This window comes from Mesocricetus auratus, unplaced genomic scaffold, assembly GCF_017639785.1.
Source record: "Mesocricetus auratus isolate SY011 unplaced genomic scaffold, BCM_Maur_2.0 Super-Scaffold_100048, whole genome shotgun sequence".
Taxonomy (NCBI): domain Eukaryota; kingdom Metazoa; phylum Chordata; class Mammalia; order Rodentia; family Cricetidae; genus Mesocricetus; species Mesocricetus auratus.
In genome coordinates this window covers 1952690-1979938 of record NW_024429225.1, presented here as the reverse complement: position 1 = coordinate 1979938, position 27249 = coordinate 1952690, and the positions used below count along the sequence as shown (strand labels likewise).

The 27249-nt window shown below is 44.0% G+C and overlaps 1 protein-coding gene across 1 annotated transcript; it reads right to left on the bottom strand.

Moving 5' to 3' along the window:
* Positions 1 to 2387: 2387 nt before the first annotated feature.
* Positions 2388 to 2850, bottom strand: LOC101835378 (60S ribosomal protein L27a-like). Its single transcript, XM_040735728.1, is given in 1 exon segment — positions 2388 to 2850. A coding segment is annotated over 1 exon segment (447 nt). The 5' UTR covers positions 2842 to 2850; the 3' UTR covers positions 2388 to 2394.
* Between the last annotated feature and the right edge of the window lie 24399 nt (positions 2851 to 27249).

Below are 27249 nucleotides of genomic sequence, written 5' to 3'. Positions count from 1 at the left end.
GAATATCTCTAACTGCTTACCTGAAAACAGACAAGCCTAATGCCCCTCCCCCAAAGACACCCCCTGCAATCAGGGGACTTTCATACAGGGGCACTATCATTGGTTGGACTTTCAAGACCCAAGCAGCACAACCCTCTCCCAAAGGAGCAAACAAAGAAACAACAACAACAACAACAAAAACTTTATCAAAACCATCCTTAAATGTCCACTGTTTGGTTATAGGCATAGCTTTCTACTTTTTTGATTTTATGCCCAAATTTATCCTTATTTTTTTATCCTCCTAATGCCAAGTGCTTGAGAAACATACACACACACACACACACACACACGCTCACACAGAGTGCTCTTCTCAGGAGACACCACACACACACACACACACACACACACACGCACGCGCGCGCGCTCACACATACACACACATGCTCACACGCTCACACAGAGTGCTCTCCTCAGGAGACACCACCAGCATAAAAGTTGGAATGTGCTTGGCTTTGCACCCATCACAGCAAGGCGTTGGAAGATTGGATTTAGTGTTGTGCATCCACAGATACGAAATTAGGCCGACAGAAGTCTGGATCTGGGCCTCACTCCATACTGCTAACTTGTAGAGTGCCGGTAGCCAAAAAGGGTTTGGAACGGTTGGCTCTCTCTATAGATGCTGCCATTCAATTCTGTGGAAACAGGACCACTTACATCTAATTACAGTTTTCTGCTTAAATTAGCAGGACAGATATGACAGCGGTAACTTCTTCAGAGTAACTGGTGGGAGACCTTTAGCTGACACAGCTTACAAAGTAGTTGGCTTCCAGCAAAGTAATGTCAATTTTTAAAAGTAATTTAGAATTCGTACGATTCTGTCTATCCACCAGTTGTGGCAGCCAGGGGAAAAGATTTGGAGTGGGGAATAGGACAGTGGAGTGGGTAGGGAGTGCCTACAGAATTCCAGAAGGAAGAATAGATTACCTTACAAAATTACTTTTATAGAGATTAGGTTGTTTTAATTACATAATTCCATTATAGTCATAACTATAACAGTCATAACTGATCTATCAGGCATTTTAATCTGAAAGATGAACTTCAAAGCCCTGGCATTAAAACCTGACTGCCTGCAAAGATTTCTCAGTCAACCTCTACCTCCTGCTGGAAATACTGCTGATAGGCATTTGCAGGGTAACCTGTGCTTTACACTGGCAAGAGGGTAGTCTTACTGACCCTCCTTGGGGGACATCTATTTTATGCCATGGGACTCAAGGTGAGCTGACCACTCTGCAGATTCCCCAGAATGGGCCACTGCACAACACACAGAATTTAATCAGAGTGAGAGATGGCCTGCAGCTAGGAAATGGGATCAGATGACCTTTGGAAAGGGCCTCCCGGCAGATGTGAAGTTCAAGGCTTCCAGACTTCACTCTGAGCTGCTCTCTTGTCTTTTGTGGCTCGTTTTGTCTCTCCTCCAGCTCACTAAATGTCTCCTGTCCACCTGCCAAACCTGTCAAGACGATGACCTCAGATTCTCACCCTTGTCTTCACGACCTGGGCTCCAGGACTCTTGGTAGTGTTCTATCAACTTGACAGACAAGCCCTCTGATGGGAGCAGCCAGGGGGCCACAAGCCCCAACCTGCCCCTGTGGCTCATGCTCACCTAGGATAGACCAACCCTGAATCTCAAAGAGACACGGTGTGAACTTGGGATGCCTGTTTCAATTGGAGGTCATACAGCAACCCAGTTTGACTATCTGTGAAAGTAACTACTGAAAATGAAGTTGGGCTGTTGAATGTCATGGCATACAGTTGATTCTCGGGATCTTTGGGTTCTGTTTCTATGGATTTAACCAACTTAGACAGAAAAAAATACAGGAGGGCTGGTCCTACAGCTCAGTGGTAAAGCACTTGCCCAGCATCATGAGGCCTTGGGTTCAATCTCCAGCACCAATATGTGTGTGTGTATGTGTGTATGTATGTATATAATATATATAATATGCATGCCTTTAATTTTATATACAGAAGTTTTATTGTTATCATTTCCCTAAATATTACAGTATAAAAATATTTGCATTGGAATAAGTGTTCTCTGTAAGCTAGAATGATTTAAGACATAAGGGAGGCTAGATAGGTTGTGTGTAAACACTGATATTTTTAGAAAGGACTTGAGTACCCACAGATTTGGAGGCAATCCTCATGGATAGCATGCCACAGTTACATAAGTATACTTATTTTATAGATACATTGCACAAACTGCACACAGGAATAATGCACACATGAGACATATTGTTCTCTAAGGCGCACACCTCATTTAAAAGTCATGTTTTAGAATGAGGTGCTCCAAGCTTTCCACTGACTCACTCTAATTTCTTCTTTTTTAATGTTAGCGTTTAATTAACCTCCCTGGGTGGTTCAAGCCACCAGGACACAGGCACCTCCAACACCATTTATCTTCTCTTCAGCTCTTCTGCTGAAAAATTTGGCTTTCATGATGACAGACTGCTTAGGGAACTTTCCCTTCCCCAGAACTTTGTAGCGGCTGAATTGTACAACATCGATGATGCGAGCATCTTGGGTCTTGTTATTGGCAGCGTTGACCCCTGACTGCTCACTGACCAGTGTCCACAGCTTACCCAGGTTGACAATCGGGCAGAAGCTCTGGCTCCTCTTTAAGTGGTAATGCCTCATGCCAACTTTACCAAAGTAACCTGGGTGGTGTTTGTCGGAGTTGATCCTGTGGTGATGCATGCCTCCAGCATTCCCCAGGCCTCATGGATGCTTTCAGTGTTTACCGATGCAACCGTGGCCATGGCTCTCGTGGCCCCGGAGTTTCCGGGTCTTCCTCAGTCTGGATGGCATGGCGGCGGCAGAAAGGAAAGCCTATTTTCTAATCGGAGGATAGGAGTCATTTTTAAAAGTGTGGTGCCAGACACTGAGTCACAGGAGTGGGAGTCACGAGACAGAGCTCCTTATCTGCAGCTAACTGCCCCCCTTTTTTCCATTATTAACCTCTCCATCTTTCCACTGCAATAAATTTATTTCAAGAAGCTCTCAGACAGTAAGTCAGCAAACTATGACCCACATGGCTGCCTTTGTAAATAAAGTTTTACTGAACAGAGACATGCATGCTCAAGTGTGTGTATGTGTCAGCATGTGTGTGAGTGTGTGTGTGTATGTGAGTGTGTACACCTGTTGTCTACAGCTCTTGATACAGTTTGGCAGATGCTATGGTCTGAGAAACCTATTCCATTTACCATCTGATTCTTCATAGAACGAATGTGCAAGGCCCGTTCTAGCTAAACAATATGGGTCACAGTTTGCAGCATAGGCTTGTTTTTTTTCCATGTGTATGGGTATGAATGTACGTGTGTGTGTGTGTGTGTGTGTTTACACATGCGAAGGCCAGATGTTGATATGGCAAATTGCCCCTCACCACTCTCCACCTTATCCTTTGATTTATTTTTTTTTCAGGAAGCCCATGTAAAGTTATTGCAAACCCATTACGTTTGACCCTGCCCTAGCACTAGGGAAGCCCTAGAATGGGGATTTAGTGCCCTCCTTTCCATCTGCATCTGGAGTGATGAGAAACACAGTTTCCCCCTCGGGAAATGTCTCAGTTCCCTGCTTGAAGAGTTCTGTCTCTATGTCCTGGGTCCCCAGCTGGCTCTTTACGACTAGAAACAGGCTGACTCGGGGAACAAGAGTCTTCTAGGCATTTGGAGTTCAGATCTGTATTTTTTCAAGGAGATTCCCTCCTTTGGTAAAGACAAATTCTTGGCTCAAACAAATCAACTCAACAGTCACCCATGTCCCTTGACAATAGAATGGCTGCCCCCAAACATTATCATACCTGGGTGTGTGGCGGGGCCTTTGATATGAAGCATGGATATCTTTGTCCACTCAGGGTGAGGTGGTGGCAGTCTCTGTAATGCTAGTCTTTGAGGCAAGGACTCTCAGTCAAACCTAGATTGTTTCATCAACTTGACTTCCGTTGCCAGCAAGCTGATTCCAGGGAAGACCGCCTCTGACTTCCAAGGCTAGAACTCTAGGCGAGCAGCCACGCCCTTCCTCACTCCTGCAAATGGGTGTCTTAATTCCAAAACAAACCAGACCACATGTGTTGTAAAGAATACGGGTAGCCCTCTCTCCACACCACACGTTTTGTGCACATGCTTCATGGTTCCATCATGGAAAGAAACCTTGAACTTAAATGCAAGACGAGTTTACCAGTTAACTTTCCCCAGAAGACATCGAAATTACAAGATGAAAATGTCATTCTTTATTCCCTTCGTCTGAGACCAGCAAGGGTGTGTGCTTGCCTAGTTGACTTTAATGATGCAGACTAGTGGGGAGAAGGTAACAGTGAGTGACTGCACAGTCTCTGTTTCTGTGGGAGTGTGCTTGTTTAGCATGCATGAAGCCCTGAGTTCAAATCCCAGTACCTCTAAGCTGGGTGTGGCGGTGGGCTCTTACAGTCTTGGCACAAGGCAGGTAGTTGTTGAACCCTTCCCCCATAGGGATCTGCTGACCAGCTTGTGACTAGGAACTTCTCTTATTCCCTCCTCTCAGTAAAGCCTGAATGCAAGTTCCTGTGTTCTGTTCATCCTTATTGTCTGAATTCAAGTTCTTGTTATCTGCCCATCCTTATTGCCAGAAGGCCCTGGGAACATGAACTTCTGACCTTGATAGTTTTCCACCGTGCCTGCTAACTGATATATAATGCTCACCTCTTGTTGCAATAAATGGCTCCCCTCTTGCAAGAATGACCCGCTGTCTTTTGTCTTCATTTCAATCCTCAGGCCTTTACCCGAATCCATGAGCATCAGATGGTAAGGTCTGTTACATACTGAGTTCGAGGCCATATGAAATTGTATCTCAAAAAAAATGTTTTCAGAGGAAACATAAGCTGCTTCCAATGAATTTTAAAAATTTCTTATTTAAATAGTATTTGGTTCAATAATAATGAGAGGAATCTAAAAGTGGTTTCTGCTTCTCTAAAATATGGACACAGGCCAGGTGGTGGTGGTGTACACCTTTAATCCCAGCACTCTGGGGCAAAGACCAGCAGGTCTCTGTGAGTTGAAGACCAGCCTGATCTACAGAGTGAGTTCCAGGACAGGCTCCAAAGCTACACAGAAAAACCCTGTCTCAAAAACAAAAGCAAACAAGCAAACAAAAAAATGGACACAGAAATTAATTTCAAAACATACACCGATAGCAAAGTCAAGTACAGAAATACCTGTGATTTTAAGGAAGATACAAAGGGGAACTTTCTAGCACACACTATCCCAACACTGAAGCTTAGCTTGGGAATGTAACAAAGATAAGTACCCAGCACATCTCTATGAGTAAAGCCGTCCCTAAAACTGGAGCAATGTAAAAATCTGTCCTCTTGTGAGTGCAAGTGTCATTTTGTTTATTTTTATTCTCTTATGAAAAAGTGTTTCTGTTTTTATTGATGGTAGCTGCCTTTTATATGGGGATAGGGATTGAAGCTAGTGTCTCATTCATGCCAAGCGAGAGTTTTTCAGCTATGCTACAGTTCCTCGACTGCTGTTTTGATTACTGTGCTGGTGGGGGCAAGGAGAATGAGGCTCCAAGCATCTCTGAACAGAACTGACATGCCACCTGCCCACTCTTGCTTCCAGGCATAGGAGGGAACAGATCTGGGCTGGGTATCCCAGGCTGCAGTCAGGCCTCCTACCAACTGCTGTTGCCTGGTGTGATCTTGGGCGAGTCGCTGGCCACTCTGTATCTCAGTCTTTCATTTGGAAGCAAAACAAAGCAAAAAACACACGCAAAAAGTAGATCATTAAAAAGGCCCCAATGTACCACGATGTAAAGTTTCACTGATAAAATTAAGCTGAGGAGAAAGCTAAAAATGTCATAAAAACTATCATTTTCCCTCCTAGGGGTGTGTACACGTCGATTCTGCTTTATTTAATTAATCGAATATAGCAGACGTCCTCCTCCTCTGAGTGAAGAGGCAGTCTCATTACAGCAACCCCTAACTAATCTAGAGATACCACGACGGGAGCGGGTCCTGTCCTCCCCAGACTGGTTCTGTGATGGCGCCGGGTATGAGGAGGAAGACCTCAGGAGAAACCTGGAATGCAGAGGGGAGCTCCCCATCCCATCTCTCCCCCAGCCTACTGTCTTTACTGCGTTAAAGAGAGGACAGGTAATTATCAGGATGATTTTAGAATTACTGTCATTGGAGAGGAAGCCAAGGTGGGCAAAGAGATGGTCTTGGGGGCCGCCTCATTTCCCCATGCCCCGTGGCTGGGGAACAAGTTCCCGTTGCTCACGCTCTTACGCCCTGGAATTCATATTCAGTCAGTTAATTTTTCTTTTAATGCTGCTATATTGTCAGGTTTGCTTTATACCTTGTTTTATTTTACTGTTGTTACAGCCTTTAACATGTCCCATCATCTGTACTCGTGGTACTGTGTAACATCTTCGCACAAGTGTGTAGTGCCCATCGAGCAGTGGTCCCCTCTCCATACTCTCCACCTTGCCCTCCCTCAGCCCTCCCCTTCCATTGGTGCTCTTTGTTTCCCTAGACAATATTACATTTCATGTCATATATACAGACATGTTATATATATATCCTATATAAAAAAAAAAGATAGGGTTTGTCCGTGTAACCCTGGCTGTCCTAGAACTCACTTGGTAAACCAGGCTGGCCTCGAACGTAGAGAGATCTGCCTGCCTCTGCCTCCTGAGTGCTGGGATTAAAGGCGGGAGCCACCACTGCCTGACTCTACAAATTAATTTCTTCAACCCCACTCTCCATATTAAGGAAGACTTAAGATGTAGGGAAACATCACTGTCTTCTCCCTAAAATCTTCTTGGGGTAAGGAGGTGCCAACTCCACCGACATTTGGGAAAGGGCTTACTGCTGCATAGTAGGACACTAAATACGGGGTTAGCCTAAGAGGGGCTCTTTAGTCCTGAATTTACAGATCCTCAGAACTGAGCAACACCAAGAAGAAACCTCTTGGTGTATAGGCCTCAGTGTCTGTCGTACTCATCAATCAGAATCTAAGAAGTCATCCTTTCCAGGTTCAGAATCTTAAAAAGTAAAGACAAGACATTTTCCATGCTCCCTGGTGTGCCTTCTCAGATATCAGTGTTAGAATTGTGATCCTGTGTGAAACAGGCCAGAATTCCTCACCACGGAGACTGAAGTGCTGGCCCGCACAGCTCTCACGTAACATTTGGGAGCAGAAAGCGACATAGCTCACTTAGAGAACATGACCAGCAGTCCAGATAGACACTGCAGTGGGTAAAGAAAAAGTGATAGAAATGGAAATTTGAGCCCTTAGCCCACTGGCGCTGTCCTCCTTCAGGCCACCAATAAGCGGTAGGATCAAAGGGAAAAGGCAATTTAAATTTGTTGGGCAGAATTTTTTTCTCCAGCCCATGGGCAAGGCTGTTTTATTTGCTTGGCCCTCTCCAGTCCTAAAACTATTTATGGTCAGATATTACTAAACGTGTGGAGAGCCACAGGGGAAAAAAATTACATTTCTTTTAACCAAGGGTAAGGGAAATAAGTTAATTTCATGCTATTTCTTGAGGTCAGATAACAAAACGCACATTTACCCAGGGAGAGAAATCACAAGCTTTTCTTCCCAAGGTTGGGAATCCTGAAAGCAAAAGCAGCCGAGCCCAGGTGCTGAGTGTGGCGGAGTTCTCAGACACCCACAGCTGCAGGGAGAAAAGCCATGGCAGCTGCCGGGCCTTCAGAGCAGTGCGGAGTCCAGGCCTGTGGAACTCCTTCCTACTGGCCGTTCTGGCCCCTGTAGCCATGCTCACTGAAAGCTGCAGGGATGAAGCCAGCCCTGGAGGCACACGGTGCTGGGGAAGCTTTCTTCCCTTCTATTCCAAACGTGACTCCTTGCAAGAAAAATGATGGAGGCGAGAGAGAGAGAGAGAGAGAGAGAGAGAGAGAGAGAGAGAGAGAGAGAGAGAGAGAGAGAGAGAGAGAGAGAGAGAGAGAGAGAGAGAGAGAGAGAGAGGCTCGCGATGGTTAGGAAGGAGCAGATAACTGGAGTGGTATGGAATGCTATTGGGATGGGAGGTCACTTGTAAGTTTTAGAGCTGAGAGTCCTAAGGGATCGTGCTGTCATCCCCAATCCTCCCCACCGCCCTTTTACGCTCTTGGGAACAGAGATCCAGATGCTTGTCTTGCCCAAGACAGAGCGGGTTGGGACTGAAGCAAAGGCTGTGCCTGCCCATAGGTGGGCTCTCTTTCACCTGAACGGCACTCTCTGGTCCAGGAAGAGAAGGAAAGAAGTGGCATCCAGATAAGAAGGGACTTTACTAGGCTGACTGCCTCTGGCTTCTGTCCTGTATACAGCTCCCTCATCCCCAAACCTCTCAGCCAAATCTGAATTAATTAATATGGCCATTCTGGAAACTGGTTTTCTAACTCTTCAAAAAACAAAATCTAGAATTACCATGGGACTCAGGAGTGCCCCTTATGGGGATTTTCCCAGAAGACCTGAAATGAGGATGTCACTAAAGAGATTTTCAGTATGGTTGGGACATCAGGTTTAGCATCCATCAGTCAGTGAGAAAGAAATAAAATGTGGTCCAGACACATAACAAAATACCATTCAGCCCTTACAAAGAGAAATGCCACTGGTGACAATACGAGTAGGATTAGACAACATTAAGGAAAAGGAAATAAACTAGGCACAGAAAGAGAATACTGCAAGTTCTCACATGGAGCAGGCTTGGGGTTTGGAGGAATGGAGTGTCATGGTCAGGTAGGCATTACGACTAGGCTAGAGCTTTTTGTATATGAGAGCTATTGCACAGCATGGCAAATACAGTTAAAAATAGGGGTTTGTATGTCTCAAAATTGTTGAGTAAAATTGGCATGTTCTCCCTTCAAAAATAAGTATTTGAGATGGCAGATATTAGTATGATTTAATTATAGACCATATCCATAATTAATGACAACACTTTGCATCCCACAAATATATACACTGATAATTTGCAAACCTACAATAATAATTAATCATTTTTTAAAAATCTGTGACTTTAAATGAAATCCATCCTATGCCCCTACCATCCGTATGGGTAGACAGGACCAACAACTCTTCCTGCCTCCCTGGCATTGCAGCCATCCGCCTGGAGTCAATCCTACCTGTGGACTATTAGAATTCCATCAAAAGATTTCTCAGTTTCCCCTTCAAACCAAACCCTGTCTTTTCTTTCCCCCATTAATACCCACCAGGCTAAGCGTTTTGCCCTAACATCATTTACTTGGAGGCACACTCTAAGAGAAGGCATGGCTTATGAGTGCCAACAGTTTCAACTTTCCTCAGTACAGTTAGTGCCGATACATACAAAATAAAGCCACTTCCTTCAAAGAAGTGTCTAGAAGCCATCTTCTCCACTGTGTGTGTGTGTGTGAGAGAGAGAGACAGAGAGAGACAGAGAGAGAGAGAGAGGGTGTGTGTGTGAGAGAGAGAGAGAGAGAGGGTGCATGTGTGTGTGTGTGTGTGTGTGTGTGAGAGAGAGAGAGAGAGAGAGAGAGAGAGAGAGAGAGAGAGAGAGAGAGAGAGAGTGGGGTGTGGTGTTGGAGATTGAATTCATAGCTTTGTGTACTGCTAAGTATGAGCTCTTCCATGAGTTACCCTAGCCTTTATCATCTCTATTTCTACCGGAGCCAAAGGAAACAGGTAGCCATGGCTTCCTGAGTCGTTCACTTGTAAAACGATGGTTCTCACTTGTTAGGAACATCACAAATCCCTGGAAGGCTTGCTGAAGGCAGGCTGCTGGGTCCTATCTCCACTTGAACTAGAGTTCAAGAGTTCTGGGGTGTGGCTACTGGTGTCTTAGCATTTAAACAACTTGCCTTGATGATGTTGATGCCTACACTGCTGGTCTGGATATCATACTCTGAGAACCTATGTCCTGGATCAAGAGTACGGCAATCTTGGAAACATATTTCTTCTTCAGTGTTCTTCACGAGCTGGGATCCATCACAAAGTTCTGATGGACAACCCTAAGCCCACTGGTTGAGCCCCTGCTATACCTAGAGGTTGTGTTGGTTGTGTATATTGGGAGACTCTCACGTCTCCAGGAAGCTAGGGATCAAGAAACTGTTCCCCCAAAGGGCTGAGAGATTGGTGAACCTATAGTTATGATGAAGATCTTGAGAGGAAATGCTGGCCTGATACCCGAGGATGGAGTACAAACCCAGTTATCCATCATGCCAATCTGTCTGGTCCAGATCTTGAGGAAGAACATCCAATGAATGATGCTCCCAGGTACCATGGTGATGACCGACCTTGAACTGTGACCTCAGGTAGGCCAGAGGATCACTCAGCACACCTGTTTGAATCGATGCATAAACCAAGAGCAGATGCATTTTCCCCAAGTAACTCAGTCCTTTCCTTGCCATACTGCTGGCATTGACAGAGCAATTTCACACAGGTCCTCACTGAACTCTCCAGGTTTGCATTGGTACTCATGGGGTTCCCATTTTACAGATGGGACACAGAAATCTCATTAGCTTCATCCAAGGTTGAGAACTGCCATCCAAACCAAGCTGCAGGAGCTCAATGCACGATGCCACAGTGCCTCTCAGAGGTAGCAGAGTAGAGGTACAGCACAGCCTTGAGACAGCTCATCAACACTCTTGCCAAACGAAACAACAAAAGAGCAGGGCAAGGAGCGAGCTGTTCAGCCAGCAAAGACAGAGAAGCAAACAAAAGCAATAGAGAAGAATTAGATTTAAAAAAACATCTGTATGGTGGTTTCCCCAGGAACACAGTAAAACTTATTTCCCATCCAAACCACCCGCATGATCTGTAAGCACACACCTCATTCACCAGGGACCATAGATAGACTTAAATCCTCAGTTTGGCTGGTTTTTATTTTAGGGTTAAGCCAGAAAGAACCACAGCAGCAGGAACTGCAATGGCTTTGTTAAAGGTGGTCAACTTCCAGGACCCAGTGGCGTGAAGAATTCCAAGAGAGTGCTTTAAATATGTATTTATGAAGATGCGTGTCCCTCCTAAACCCAGTCTCCTCCTTGCTTCTTATCTCTCTCAACGTCCTGGGTCAGAGTCAGCCCTAGGCAAATCCGACAAATAGAAGTTTATTTTCAGCACCACCAACCCCATCCTAATCTGCACTCCCCCTCCCCGTGACGACCCCAGGTGCTTCTCCCTGCCTCCTTTCAGCCAAACTCCATTTTCTGTCCCTCCCAATCAAAACCTGCCCTCCAGAAAAGAGATGATCAAATTTTTCACACTCAAACCGGTGGAACATGACTTGAGCTGCACATTAAAGTCATATTTTATTTGTGTATTTATTTATTTGTTTGTTTGTTTAAAATATACCAAGGCCTGGGACCCAACCCACTCTGTCCTTGACCAACTGCAGGAGTCTCTGGTGTTGGTTATCGGTTTGTAGTGAACAAAAGCAACGGAGCCACACTCCCTGTGAGCCCCACACGCAGCCAGAGCCATAAGCCATAGTATATCCGTTAATGAAAGGCTAATTATGTCACCATTTCTGGAAATACTTGTGGTTTTTTTATATATATATCATAATGGAGCCATGGCAGTGAGATTTTTTTTCCAGGCAGGTCGTGAGTTTGATACAGCATAAAGGAAACACTAAAGGAAGAAATCACCCCTGTGTTGAAGTTGTTCCCTGGGCAGGGTAGTTCCTTTTGCAGGGTTTGGAGGGGAAGCCAGTAGCTTTGCCTCATAGTTGCTGTGTAGCTGAGGGTGACTTTGAACTTGGGATCATCCTGCCCTTACCTCTTGAGGGCTGGGGTTAGGTGTGTATATGTCACTTTGCCCAGTCTATGTGGTGCTGGCGAGCAAACCCGGGCATTGCACTTTCTAGGCTAGCACTCCACAATTTGCCCTGTGGTTTAATGAGTTGCATGGTCCCAACTATGGGAGCGTCCTTCAGACTCTAAATTTGACTTCATCATACCCCGCCGTAGCTGGCCTCCCACACACCAAACTTTGATTGGCTTTTCTGTCACCAGCACTGAGTCCTTCAGTTGTTATGATTTGCTCTTCACACTGGCAGATTGTTTTCTTTGAGACAGACACCTGCCCATGACTTTCGGTCTTCAGCTAAGGGAGTTCAGTGTCCTGGTGGAGGTTCTCAGGTGACCATGTACAAGAGGTGGGCAGAAGCTGGCTCTGCCTTCGGGATGGGCATCACGGGGAGGTAGGCTGGTAAAACCCCAGCTCTGAGGGCTCTGAACCAGCCCTGTCATTGCTCCTGAAGTTGACCAGGTCACGGCAATGGCTCACTCTAGTCTACCACATGGGCACACAGTTACAACGTGCTCACCTAGATCTTTGACAGCCAGACTAACTATTGTTCAGCTGAGGGAATGGGGTCGAAAGCACTGAAGGGCCAGCAAAGGTGTGTACCACAGCAGAGGCTGCCAGGCTTCCCATCCCGAAGTCTTGACACCAAGACACCAGCCTTGTTCCCTGCTGCTGCTACCCCTTCCCCTTGAATCAAATGAGGCCTTTCTAAGAACTAGACTTGGGCAGTGACAGGGGGATTAGCTCCAGGACATTTTGGCTGAAGAGATATTGCCAAAAGGAAGCTGTTATCACATGGCTGGTGCCATTCCTTCAAGCAGAACAGTGTTCTTCAAACTTTGCACCCTAGACCCACACAGGAGCTTTCAAAGCGCCTGACACCTAGACCAGACCCCAGCCCAGTTACTTCAGAATTCCCAGTGAGATCTCCTGGCATCAGTACATGCTACATGTACCTCAGAAATGTACATCTACACACTCCAGATTATTATTTTTTCTTACATATCCCAGCTCATTCCAGTGGAAACTCACATTTATGAACCAGTGAACCATGTCTCTGAGAACAACTGGCCTTTCCACAGTCAGAGTGATCTTTCTTCTGGACTCGTTGAAAACACACCCTCCTTTTCTGTCTACTGTGTTGCTTAGGAGGTCAAGGTAAGGGTGGTTTAATGTGTGTTGTGTCCTCCTTTCTGGACATGGGCTGCACATGCCAACCCATGGGGCTGCACTGCAGCAATCCTCAACCCCCAAGGAAACTCGGAGATTGTGCACTGGGAGGCTGAAGATTCTTTAATCTCCCCATTAAATGGATTCACACCTGAGGCTGAGGGCCACTGGGTCCTGTGGCTCATCTAGTGCTGGGGACATATGTCAGTACTATCATAACATCACTCTTCGTATAGGGGTAACTACTAGGCAGAAAAATCAGACAATTGCATGTGGCACAAACAATAGGGAAATCTTTCAGATAAAACTTGTTTTTTATTTATTTATCTAGAGATAGGGTCTCACCAAGTAGCTCTGGTTGTCCTGGAATTCAGTACGTAGATCAGGCTGTTCTTGAAGTCACAGAAACATTCCTGTCTCTGCCTCCTAAATTCTGGGATTAAAGGCATGAATTTAAAAGAAAGGCAGGAAGGAAGAAAGGCAGGAAGGAAGGAAGGGATGGAGGGAGGGAGGGAGGAAGGGAGAGAGGGAAGAGGAGGAGAAGAAGAAGAAGAAGAAGAAGAAGAAGAAGAAGAAGAAGAAGAAGAAGAAGAAGGAGGAGGAGGAGGAGGAGGAGGAGGAGGAGGAGGAGGAGGAGGAGGAGGAGGAGGAGGAGGAGAAGAAGAAGAAGAAGAAGAAGAAGAAGAAGAAGAAGAAGAAGAAGAAGAAGGAGAAGAAGAAGAAGAAGGAGAAGAAGAAGGAGGAGGAGAAGAAGAAGAAGAAACAGCATCCTTGCAGGATTGACCCATTCCCACTAAATAAACATTAAATTCTTCTTTCCAGCAACCTTCCCAATCAAGCCCTTATATAGCATCATGTATTTACTGAAGTCATTCGGGTTGGTGGCTTCTGGGCAAGCGGTATATAATAAAGCCATAGCATCACTGTTTGCTGAGCATTTGCTATTCATCTAGCACTTACTGTCATCTTTTGTTTGGTTTGGTTTTGAGACAGGGTTTCTCTCTGTGTAGCTTTGGAGGCTGTCCTGGAACTCACTCTGTAGACAAGGCTGTCCTCAAACTCACAGAGATCCCCCTGCCTCTGCCTCCCGAATGCTGGGATAAAAGGCGTGCGACACCAACACCCGGCTTACTGTCATCTTTTATTATAATTCCTTTCATATAGGGAGCACACTCATTTATTCATATGATGACCACTAGTTTTCTGCTGGAGAAAGGGCAGTGTTTGGTTTAGAATGAGATGGTGTAAGCTTGAATGCCTGCCCTGTGGGTACTGATCTTTAACATGAGTGATATATTGATGCGTGGTTTATTTTTTCTAAACTTCAGAGTTGCTGCTTCTGTAAAATACAGATAAAAATAAGATCACCATGAGAAATGAATTCGTTGAAGCATTAGACACAAACTGATGAGTGTTTGGTAAGAGTATTAAAGGGTTGAGATTGGTATTTCTCCAGAACGTGCTATGTGCTAGATGAGGGTTGGGTTCTGGGTATCTAGCGCCTTTGTCTCAGAAGAAAACCCACCACTCATTTATGTATTCGTCTGGTGAGCAATACACTCAGTCAGTAAACCATAATGTTGTCTAGGCTGTGGTAAAAGGGAGGGCAGACAGGAAGCAAATAAAGAAACTGGAAGTGATGATAACTGAAGGGGTGAGTGGGGTGTGTGTGTGTGTGCATGTATATGTGTATGTGCACGTGTGTGCATGTGTGTGCGTGCATGTGTGTATGTGCATATGTGTGTGTGTGTGTGTGTGTGGTGTTGGTGTTGTTGTAAGCAGAGGGAGATGCTGGGAATTTGGAGGAGGGACTACAGCTAGCAGGCAAAGGAGCCTTTTAAGACACACCCTCAAGGGAGAAGATGCTATGAGCACGGAAGACAAGGGGAGAAAGTATCCTTTAGGCAAAGGAAAAGCCACGTGACTGGTCTGGTTTCTAGGATGAAGGGTGTCTCTGACTGCAGAGGACGAATTGTCTTTTCCCTGGCAGTCTAAGGAGCCTGGATTAATCCTTGCGCTTAGACTTGGCTCCACCTATCACAGGTCTCAGAAATCCCTGTTAAGATGTGATGACTTCTCTTCGAAGTTCTTATGAATCAATTGGTCAGAGCTGAGGCAAGTAACGCTTTACAGCAGTTACTTGGCCATTCATGACAAGAACCTGAAAGGCAAAAAGGAAATATGGACTTTGATTTCCAGCAGATATTCTGACAGGACTTTCCAGTCACTTGCATTTTTTAATAGCTTTGAAATATCAATTGCACAATTCCCTGCCTCCAACCCAATAATAGGGCTTTGGAAATGTTAACAGAAACCAGTATTGTAAACATTTGCTTATTACATTAGAATATATACTAGACACAAAGAATCCCATCGCTTTCCTTTTATAACAGAAAGTTGTGCTCACGCTACTACAAACACAAAGCAAACCCATGGTTTTTCTTGCCCACCTTACACTCCAGAGGCTGCAGGAACTGCTGCTTGATTCCTTCCACACAACCCCCAGCAGCCAGGACGTCTCCAGAGAGGTGTTCTGACCCTTTGCCATGCAGCAAGGAAAAAAAACAATACAGACCTTCTCCGCTACAGGGACTGCCTCTGAGCCGGGGTTGATAGCATTATCCGCCGCCCCCTTCAATAGTTTCCGAATGTTCTGCAATGAATGTGTTCTGCTTTTAAGAATTTCCCAATTAAAAATATTGGAACACAGACAAAACTCTGCCACAGCCCAGTTTGTTTTATTCGGAAAGACAGAGGGATGTGTCAAAGAGGACCAGGCCTTGTCCCTGCTGTAATGCACACCGTCTCATTCCTTTAAGCCCTGTTTGGTTGTACCTTAGTTTTCGACTCCATGATTCCAAGATGACGGTTTAATCATGTGAGCCTTTTAATAAGTCTTGTCACAGCTGATGAAAATAATAGATGCACGATGGTTGCGTGGTGATTCTATTCTCTAAAAAGCTTTTCTGGAGACCTACAGCGGGAACAAAAGGCTTGGGGCCAGTTCTATAAAATTTCTCAAACGTAACTTCCAGCGAACTGCACAAAGGCAGCAGTGGCAATATTTCGACGTTTGTGTAAACACAAACGCTAATGTTTTATCTTGATAATTGGGTTAGAAAAATCTTACAAACTGCTTCTTATTGGTTTAAAAATAAATTAAATCACTGTGGGGGGGGGGGCGGAGAGAACGTCACTTCCTGGTCACACTCGTACACAGCAAGAAACATTTTAATTGTAAATGTGCCTTTCAGGACCTTTAAATTTCAAAAAGATGAGGAGGCCGGATCCCGAGTGTTTACTAATCTGTAAATAGAGCGCAGGCCAAGAATCAATTCTGAAATGCGGCATCAATTGCATAGGCTTCCACTTAGTTTTAGTCGAATAAAAGCCCTACTAGATACACAAATAACATCAAACTTACTGGATTAAAGAGCGGCCCCTCATACTCTAAATCATGATTGTCAATCATCACCCGGGATTAAGGGATATATTTTAAAAACCTAAAAGCAAGCGCTTCCTTTTAACTTCTGCCTACTGCGCATTTTGGATTACCGCCCAGAAACAGTATTACTTGAAACAAGACTGCCTCCCTCCTACCATCTACGAGAAGTGCATTGTTCGCCGCTGCCGCGGCCCATCAGCCAGGCACGCGGCTTAACGCGCGTGCTGAGACCTTAGGATGCTTGCTGCCTGTGTGTAGAACGCAGCTCCCCACTTACAAAAGCGAGCTGATTTCCAGTCTAGTCAGTGTTTTCCTCGGCGTTGCTCTCCCCCTACTAGAAAGCAGCAAATTAGTCTGAGAACTAAGACGACCACAACTTAATTCGCGTTGTAAAGTGGGAGCCTCGGTTAAACCCGGCGGTGGTCCAGCGAGCTCTTCTAGATGTATTTAGAACACCACCGGCCTCCCCCGTTCCCGATTTTCTCATTAGCATTACTCACTTGGGCCTCTGTCTTTCAGGACTGGAAATAGCCTTTGAAAAGTCATGCGCTAGAAATAAAAGTTAGAGGTGTCACCATCCAAGAGCCTTGGACAGGTTATGGTTTTTCTTAGTACAGGAGCTCAGAAGAAGCCCAGTAACTTGTAAGTTGCTTGGATTTACAGACGAGAGAAGTTGATTTTTTTTTTTCAAAAACAAATCTCGGAAGCAGTCACAAGACTGGTAACAGGTTTCTTCAGTTAGGTGCAGGAAAACTCCATAGGGCGTTTGGACACTTGCTTGTCTGTGCTGTTTGGTGCTGTTTTAAACAAGTAAGTGTGTTAACATTTGTAAGCATAGTAAACATTTTTGGGATATACCTAGTAATGCAGCTATTTTAAATTTATGGAAAAAAAATCTACTGGTTCTTTAATAAAAAACAAGTCACATTCCAGAACTAATCTTATGAAGAAATAACCTTGTAATAAGATTACTGAAAAAAAGTGTTAAGCTATGAAAAGTTCAGCACTCTTTGAAATTGCAAACAAAACACTGAATTTCAACCCAACAGGTTGCTTCGTTTAATTCATTCATCCACGCCTGGCAAAGACATTCCAAATTTGAACTTAATTAATATTCCTTCTCTTGGTTTCCATAGTTTCTTTTTAAACATGAGTAGCAGCGAAAACTGGCAGTAACTTTACACATATTCTCAATAATAACCCCCTCTGGCTGTCAATATGGATGAAAAGGGAAATTTTTCCCATACCCAAGGAGCCTCTGTTTTCATGTCTTTGTTTAAAGCTTTGCTGGTGATATGCCCCCCCCCCTTTTATTTCGTGCATACAGTCTGACACAGTTAACTATTTCCTGGATCAGGGCTCCTTCAGAGCTTAGGAAGAGATCGAATATTCAAATGCAGATCACTGTTTCTGGATACAAACAATAGCCTTCCACCAACCAAATAAGGGCAGTGGTCTTCTCTGTTTGGAGCCTGGCAGTCCTGTGTCCCGGTAGGAACTTGGTGTCCCTTGCCAGTCAGCTGGCACAGACGGTCCCTTTGTTTATTTCAGGAATGAGTGTACATTTCTTGGGCCACTGTAAAAAAAGGGGGGGGGAGTGATTGGTAAGGAACATGCAGCTGAGTAAATGACATTAGGTCCACTAAGTAGTTGGTTTAGGCACAGCTAATTCAGTATTCTCCGTGTATTTTCCCTAAGCATAAGGACTCCCTTGCAGACTGGATGGAATCTCGTTCTCAAATCTGGTCTTGAGTCACTCTCCCTTCTCTTGCCTTCCTTCCTCTCGGGTATACGAGTGAACTGAATGTTCGGCAAGTCACGGAGTCTTCAGCAGAGTGGGAAACAGCATGGCACCATAAACACCTCTGTCCTCACCTCGTTTCAGGCCAGAATCCTGTCCATGTCTTTTTATTATTACTACTAATACTACTACTAATAATAATCATACAAATAATTAAAACGTCATTGTAGCCAGGAGGTAGTGGTGCACTCCTTTAATCCCAGAGCTTGGGGAGGGGAAGCAGAGGCACTTGATCTCAGTTCAAGGCCAGCCTGAGCTACAGAGTGAGTTCTAGAACAGAGAAACCCTGTCTCAAAAAACTACACACACACACACACACACACACACACAAGCACGACAACCAAAAAAAATTTCATTGTAAAGAACTTTCAAGCAAAAGCCATGTCAAAACGTCTATACAGTTAGCATAGTCATTCTGAACGAACCATGGTGCTTCATACTGGGTTTTACACTTGACTCTCCGTGGATATTTTATACGCTTATCTGCCACCATACACATTAATGACAGAGTTAAAGCTAGAGGAACAATTAGCTTTATATCCTCTTGTACTATTTTTGTCCTTAGAAGCCCAGTGGGTTGTCCATTGAGCTATGGAGCCTTCATTTGCTTTTTTATCTTAATTTTAAGTGTATGGGTGATTTGCTTGCATGCATGTCTGTGAACCACTGAGGACAGAAGGGGGGGGGCATCAAATTGCCGGAACAGGTGTTGTAAACGGTTGTTAGCCACCTTGTTTTTTTTTTTTAAGTTAGTTTATGAAGTCATGAATTTCATTATGGCGTCTTCATGTATGTATGATTTCATGCCATTTCACTTTGCTGCTCTTATTTTTGTTTTTTAATCTAGCTTCTCCATCTCTGGACATTGGCATGTTTCACACTGTGGTTAGGAAGTCACATGTGCTGACTTAATGTATCCTTTGTAGTTTGCTGTAAGGTTCCCACCAGTCGGGAGTGGAGCCCGGTCACACCAGCTCCCGAAGCCCTTGTGCGTGCTGCTGCGCGCATGCGTTCCTTATTGGCCATCGGTGTCAGGGGCACATGTGTGGGTCCCACTGAAAAGGCCACAAGGTCGATGGCCTCTCAGCTTACTTCTCACTGATTTTGCTAACACCCACAGCTATAAGTGACGGCTCAGGACAATCTGTTACCACCACTGCTGGCCTTGTCAAGAGCTCCTTTTTAATTGGACTCTCACTAGACCTAGCCGACACTGTTTTGGCTTTAAATACACAGACTCGAGGGTGAACGTATGTGGATTTTTCAAGCTGATGCTAGCCAAGTGTCGGCCCTTTCGACAGCTGGTCCAGAGCAGTTGCACAGGTCTCAGGACCTGACGGCGCCGTGCTGACCATCTTCCGCGCTCACTGCTTTTCCTCTATGGTCTGACCTAGGATCTTTCTAGCTCTCTGTCACCTGTTAGTATGACAGAGTTTGTTTTCTAATTGTGTTGTTTGGCTTTCAGTGACTGGAATGGAAGCTCACCGACGGGACTTCATCCCTTTGCCTACAATGAATGCCCGGTACTTACTGGGCATTCAGTGGTTTTGATGAAGCCTACAGAGCTGCTTGGGCCCCAATCTACCCAGGGCTCAGATTCCATGATGTAGAATTTTGTGGCAATTCTTCCCTGGAAATATGCTGCCCTGATTTCTGAAAGGAGCAAAACAGACATTGGGAGACATACCACTCACACATTTGTATGGTTGCCATTTACTGGTGTAGTTAATTGGGCACACAAAACCTACAAATGGGCTCATACTGTCTTCATTACTCATCATTGAAGCTGAATCAGCCTTGGAATCTAGCGAGCTACATCACACAAAGCCTGCAGCGGGCTCTGGTGCTGGCCTGGACCTCAGACAACACTACCATCAGCTAACTCTTGAATTTTAACTATTTGTTCAGAATTACAAAGCGGCACACTACCTAAAGTTTACATGTTGGTGTATGTATTTGCAGGCTTCGCTCAGGCAGTAAGAGGTCACATTAGTGATGTATGTGCTTGCTGCACAACTACTGATTATCTGAGATCAAGCTATCTAAAGCTGTATTAGTAAAAACCTATTATTATAAGCAGAGTTTTGATAAGAGGGGTGGGTTGGGATTTTTCACTATTGCAAGTTTCTGGTTGTTTGATGGAGTGTTCTGTCTTTCAGTGGGGATGCTAGATAATTTGTGTTCTTGGTAGTAGATGATTTCGTTACATTTTGATTCATTCCCTTATAGAGAAAACCGGCCTGAAGGAAGCTCTTTTGCCACACAAAATGAATCTACCATTTCAGCTACTGATTTTTGGGAATGTGAATCATGTAAAACCACAAATCCAGGTATTATAATGTGAGCAGCTGTTTTTTTTAAAGGAAATGTTCCATGAACATAGATGCCAACAGGGAAGTGCCTTGTTTGATCCTGGCTCTACCTTCGTGTGGTTTTCTCCATGCCATAACTCATTAGTTACATAAAACAATCAGCAGTGTCTGCTGTAGCGTTTGTGTGCATATTAAAACAGCACCTGCCACAAAGGTGTTCTGAGTTTTAACTATTATCATTAGGAGTTCCATAAATATGGGATTGGCTGTGTGGCTATTGACGCATTGGATAAGTGCTTCCCTACGCATGGATTTAAATGGGGCATCAGTGTCTCTATGTGAATGCGTTAGTAGGCTAACCTTGTATTAGAAACATGCACTTTAAGAAGAAAAGGTAAATGGGCCTTGGCATCAGGAGTGAGGGTGTGGAGCAGGGATAACTTTTCTGAGTGTTGATCTGGAGGATGGATACTCTTGGAGAGTTTTGTTGAACAGCATTAAATTGGCCCCAACATCTGGAGCCTGAGAAAAGCCTTACAGGATTGTTGATATTGAGTTTTGGGTTCATAAATGAGAAAACTCACAGCCATCAGAACAGTCAATCACTTGGGGGAGAGGTTCAAGCTCCAAGCGTGCAGTCAGGGTTCATTAATTATGGTAGCCTTAGACTTGGCATTGGATTCAAGGTATTGTATTATTTTTTAAGTTGGTTGCTTTTTAGCCCAGCCAATATATGCAGTAATACATGGCAAAAATATTTTCTTGCTCATGATACATTGTATAATTCAGTTGTGGGTATTTATAGCATGTTTATGTTATTTTAAAACCACGAAGAATGGGTCATACATACATGTAAATTTACCTATCCAGGAATTATTATAATAGATTTTAACTTATCAGGTAAAATGATGTAAATTATTCAGCAAACCCAGTAAGCTCACAGCTGTATTATGTTCAGGATGCTCTAAGAGAGGCCATGTGGCATCTGTAGTATTCTTACTAGTACCATTAAGAGTTCTGGATTAAAAAACAAAAGGAAGGAGTTACATTTCACTTGTTTTAAATAACATTTTTATTAGGATATAACAAACTCAGAAAGTGTGCTCTTAAGACATCCAGTCATGTCCTGGGAAGCCACATACCACCTGGTCAGGAAAGCAGGAAGGGTGACCACAGATCTCACCTCTATCTTCTTGTCTCCAATCAATCTCCCAGTCTCACCCTAGCTCTGAAGCTGGCCACGTGCTGTGGCCTCCCTTTCTCTCTGCTTCTCCTCCAACCTTCCTCCCCACTCACCCCGTTGTCTCACCCGGACTCTAGCACGCATTTCTTGCACACTTGTCAGCCTAGCCTGCCAGAGAAGCAGGTAGGCAAGCTTCCGGTTTTCTTCAGTCTCCCTCTTCTTCTTCAAATCCAATCCCTTGGGCTCATCCGAGCTCTGTAGACCACCTGTTGTGGCCTCTTCTCACTCCTACCTCCATTCCCCAGGGACTAAGCAGATCCTGGTGGCACACCCTGCTTTTGTCCTTCCTGTGGACCCCCTGTCAATAGCCCCCCTCTTCTATTCTGTCCCCATCCCTAAGTGTCAGCTCCCAATACACAGAAACATATTTCATTGGGAACTCCCAGTGGCCACACCTGGCAGGATCCCAGAATAATTCTCTGTGAGGCAAAACAAGGATATGCACACCCTCCTAAAACCCAGAGAGAGCAACAGAAACCAAGAAACACAACACCCACCCAACAAAGACCAGATACCAGCACCTAGAACCACAATCACCCCAAACTCAGATACCTTGATGCTAGTGCCAAAGCACAACCCAAAACCAAGATAATGTCTCCCCACTAGAGCCTGTCTAGAGCACCCGGTGGTCCTAATAAAGAGCCAGGTCACCAGGAGCAAGGCACGAGCAAGCATAGGTGGGGCTGACTGGCAGACAATAGGAGAAACAGGAGAACAAGGAGAGGAGGACCTCAGGGGCCAGTCACCCAGACAGACAGCCAGTCACCAAGAAAAGTGAAAGTAAGATTTACAGAAGAGAGAGATTAAAAACCCAGAGACAAAAGGTAGATGGGTTAATTTAAGATAAAAAACAAAACAAAACTGGTTAGCAACAAGCCAAGCTAAGGCCAGGCATTCATAAGTAGTAATAAGACTCCCCGTGTGATTTATCTGGGAGCTGGGTGGTGGGTCCCTCAAAAAGAGCAAAAATATCACAACTATACATAGGGCTGAAATCCATAAATAGAAATGACAATAAAACAATGCAAGGAATCAATGTGATAGAGTTGGTTCTTTGAGAAAATCAGTAAAACTGACAAACCCTTAGCCAAATTAACTAAAAGTGAGGGAAGAGTCAAACTAATAACCTAGAGATGGGGGGACACATGACAACAGACACCGAGGAAATCCACAGGATCACAAAAACATACTTTAAAATCCTGTACTCTACCGAATTGGAAAATCTAAGAGAAATGGATAATTTTCTCAATATATACCACCTATCAAAATTAACTCAGGATCAGATAAGCATTTTAAACAGAACTACAACCACTAAGGACATAGAAGCAGTCACTGAAGGTCTACTAACCCAAAAAGCCCAGGTCCAGGTAGTTTTAGTGCAGAATCTAGTAGACCTTCAAAGAAGAGTTAATGCCAATACTCCACAAATTATTCAACAAAGTGGAAACAGAGGGAACATTGTCCAATTTATTTTAAGAGGCCATAGTTACCCAGCTACTCAAATCTCATAAAGACCTAACAAAGAAAGAGAATTACAGGCCAATTTCCCTTATGAAGATAGATGCAAAATTTCTCAAAAAAATATTTGCAAACCAAATCCAAGAACACATCAAAAGAATCATCCAGCATGGGCAAGTGGGATTCATCCCAGATGCAGGGTTGGTAAATTTGTAAATAAATAAATGTAACTCACCATATACATAAACTGAAAGACAAAAATCACATGATCATCTCATTAGATGCAGAAAAGACCTTTGACAAAATCCAATACCCTATCATAATAAAAGTCCTGGAGGGGACGGAGGACTGGGGATGGGGGAGGGCTACGGGGAGATGAGGGGGTGGCGCATGCCTTTAAGGAGGCAGAGACAGGCAGCTCTCTGTGAGTTCAAGGCCAGCCTGGTCTACAGAGCAAATTCCAGGACAGGTTCCAAAACCACACAGGGAAACCCTGTCTTGGAAAAAAAAAATTCCTGGAGGGATTAGGGACATACCTCAAATTAAATGGAGAAAAATTAAAAGGAATTCCACTAAAATCAAGAACAAGACAATGTTGTCCACTGGCTCTGTATCTGTTCAACATAGTACTTGATGTCTTATCTGGAGCAATAAGACAGCTGAAGGAGAGCAAGGCAATACGAATTGGAAAGGAAAAAGTCAAAGTGTCTTTGAAGATGAAAGGACAATTCTCAACTTCATCTGAAAACACAAAGAACCTAGGATTGGTAAAACATTGGAGATGGTGATACCTCCAACAGTTCTTAAAAGAACTGTTGGAGGTATCACCATCTCCAATTGTACTACAGAACTATAGTAATAAAAACAGCATGGTATTGGCTCAAAAGCTTACACATGGGATTTTTGGTTTTTACCAACTACATGTCTGACAGGAAGCTGATACTGAAATTTTATAGAACTAAAAGAAACTGGTTACCAAGAAAACAAATAATCCAAGTAAAAAATGGGGTACAGTTCTAAACAGAGAATTCTCAAAAGAGGAAACTCATGTGGCTGAGAAGCACATAAAGAAATGTTCAACATTCTTGGTCACCAGGGAAATGCCTATCAAAACTACTTTGAGATTTCATCTTATACCTGCCAGAACAGCTAAGATCAACAAAACAAGCAACAGCTCATGCTGCTGTCCTCATGCTGTCCAGGATGTGGAGTAAGAGGAACAACCATTGATGTTGGGAGTGCAAATTTGTATAATCACTATGAAAAACCAGTGCGGCAACTCCTCAGGATGATGGAAATTGATTGACCTCAAGATCCAGCTATACCACTCTTGGGCATATATCCAAAGGACACTTCATACCACAGAAACACTTACTCAACTAAGTTCACTGCTGCTCTATTCATAATAGTCAGAATTTCAAAACAACTAGGCTTCTTCAACATATGAATGGATAAAGAAAATGTGGGACATTTACATAATGGACTAATACTCAGCCATTAAAAAAGGAAATCATGAAAATTTCAGGTAAATAGGGAGCTAAACAATCATCTTGAGTGACCCAGGAAGACAAATATGGTATGTATTCACCTATATGTGATATTAGCTGCTAAGTCTTTGAAAACAAAGCTGCAATCTGTTGAATTACAGAAGTTCTACTGGGGGGTGAAGGCAGATAGATCTTCCTAGGAAAGAGAAATAAAATATCTAGCTATGGATTGACAAGGTGGGTGGGGATCAAACAGGGAGGGGAGAGAATATAAGGAGGGACAGCTAAAATTAAGGGCATTTGAGGGGTAATATGGAAACCTAATGTAGTAGCAGCTTTCTAAAATGTATTACATATATGAAGGTGACCTAAATGAAATCAACAAATAATAGAGGAGACAGAGCCCCAACGGGCCATATCTCGTCACCAAATGAACCTTCTAGCACTGGCTTGGGTTACATCTAATTGAGTTGTTGGCCCAAGGGGCTTCACAGGAATCCCCAAACAACTATAGGTTGCTCTCCACAAACTTATGGTGAGATCCTATTCCTGAAGACAGCATCTACACACTTCACTGAACATGGAGACGTCAAGCTGCCATTTACCTGCAGTCTTCACCCCTCTGGATTAGTGTTCTCGGTACTGGAAGGTACTCTGCATAGCCCTAAGAGAGATGTAAACACTACAAACCCTCCTGATCTACAATGGTGTCCTGCCCGCAAGGCACACAAGACTGTGGGAGTAACCAGCCAATAACTGATTTGAATAAAGGCCCATTCCAAGAGATGGCACCTAAGGCTACTTAGTCCTAGGACCTACAGTAAAGCTAAATAATAATAGCTCTACTAACGGAACCAGCAGTAAAATGATTCCTAATGACATTCTGCTATACGCACAGATCAGAGTTTGCTAAGCCATCATCAGAGAAGCTTCCTCCTGCAGCAGAAGGGAACAAATACAGAGACCCACAGACATTACAGAGAGCGAGAGACACTGGAACACTTGTCCTAAATGGGATGTCTCCATCAAATCCCTCCCAAGGCTCATAGAACTCTGAGGAAGAGAAGGCAGAAAGAGTGTAAGAGCCAGAGGGGATAGATAGAGGACACCAAGAAACCAAGCCTTCTAAACAAACTCACAGAGCCTGAGGCAGCAGGCACTGGGCCTGCACAAACTGGGGTCCTGGAGCTGAAAGAAGGGGACACGAGCCCCCATCCCTAACTCAGAAGCTACCTCCAATTGATAACCACCTGCAAATGAGTCTCACTGGGGAAACAAACTACTCAAGTATAGGCTGCAGATGGCCAACAGAAAACAAACTGAACATCTCTGGAGAGTCCTTGTTTCATGTTATCATGCCAAGGGCCTCTTCTTTTCTTTAAAACTTTTTTTTTTAAGTTTTAAATTTTATTTCTGACTTTTACCCTATAAGTCCTTTACATGTATTATGGTTTCTAGTCTTGTGTTTTTATGAGTGTGCAAACTAGTGAATCTGAGTCCGTATCTGTTCCTTGTGCCCTTTCTTGGGCTCTCCTCTTCTTGCTTTGTCCTATTCCAATGCGTTTTTATTTTATCTTACTGCATTTTTATTATCCCTTAGATGCCTGGCTTTTTGTTTGTTTTGATTTTTTTTTCTTTTGTGGGGAGAGTGTCCCAGAAGTCAACACATTCAAGTGCAATGGAGAAGCCTCACCTTGGGAAAACGACCTTCTCGATCATGGTGTCTCCCTTGCCAGGTAAGCATGTCTGTCTGTTTTCTAATGAGACAGAAAGAAATTAGACTGACATGGGAGGAGGGGCGGGAAGGAGTTGGAGGAGTAGAGGGAGGGAGGGAAACCGTAAGCGGGGTAATATTGTATGAGGGGGAAAGAAAACCCTTCATCTTCAAGAAAAGAAAAAAAAAGTAAAATAAAAAAAAAAAAAAAGCACTTGTGTTAACCGTGCTAAGATACTCCCTCTCTTCTTCTCGGACATTAATTTGTCTGTTTAAAGGAAAATGGAAGTTTCCTATAGGGATATGAAACTGAAAAATACAGAAACCCAGATTGCAGTATGTCCATCCCCATCAGAAAGGCGTGCTTTCCACTTACTTCACGCGGCTCTGGGATGAAGTTGTCTGGCCTTAACGCTAGCTGCTCTGCGGGAATCTCACGGGGTGTGTGTCTCTGGTGAGCAGGAAGTCTGAGCACCTTTTGTTATTTCTATTGGTTGTTAAATGTCTTCATTTATAGCTGTTTCAAATATATTTGCCTGTTTTTCTATATGAATCTTTCTTCAGGATCGTATATTTTGCAGATATTTTTTATTAACAATTGCAGGTATTTTTCCCTATTCTTTGTCTGCACAGAAAACAGATGGATTTGGGGCAGGATGGTGATGGGAGACATTCATAGAGTCCAGGTAGTTGGAGGGCTGGATTTGGAGATATAAAGAGTCTTGGCAAGCTTTTTTAGGATTTGAGATAATGAAAAAGCAAAAGAAGATTGGAAATAGTTCCTTCCTTCCAGATGAAATGCTCTGTCCAACCTGCAT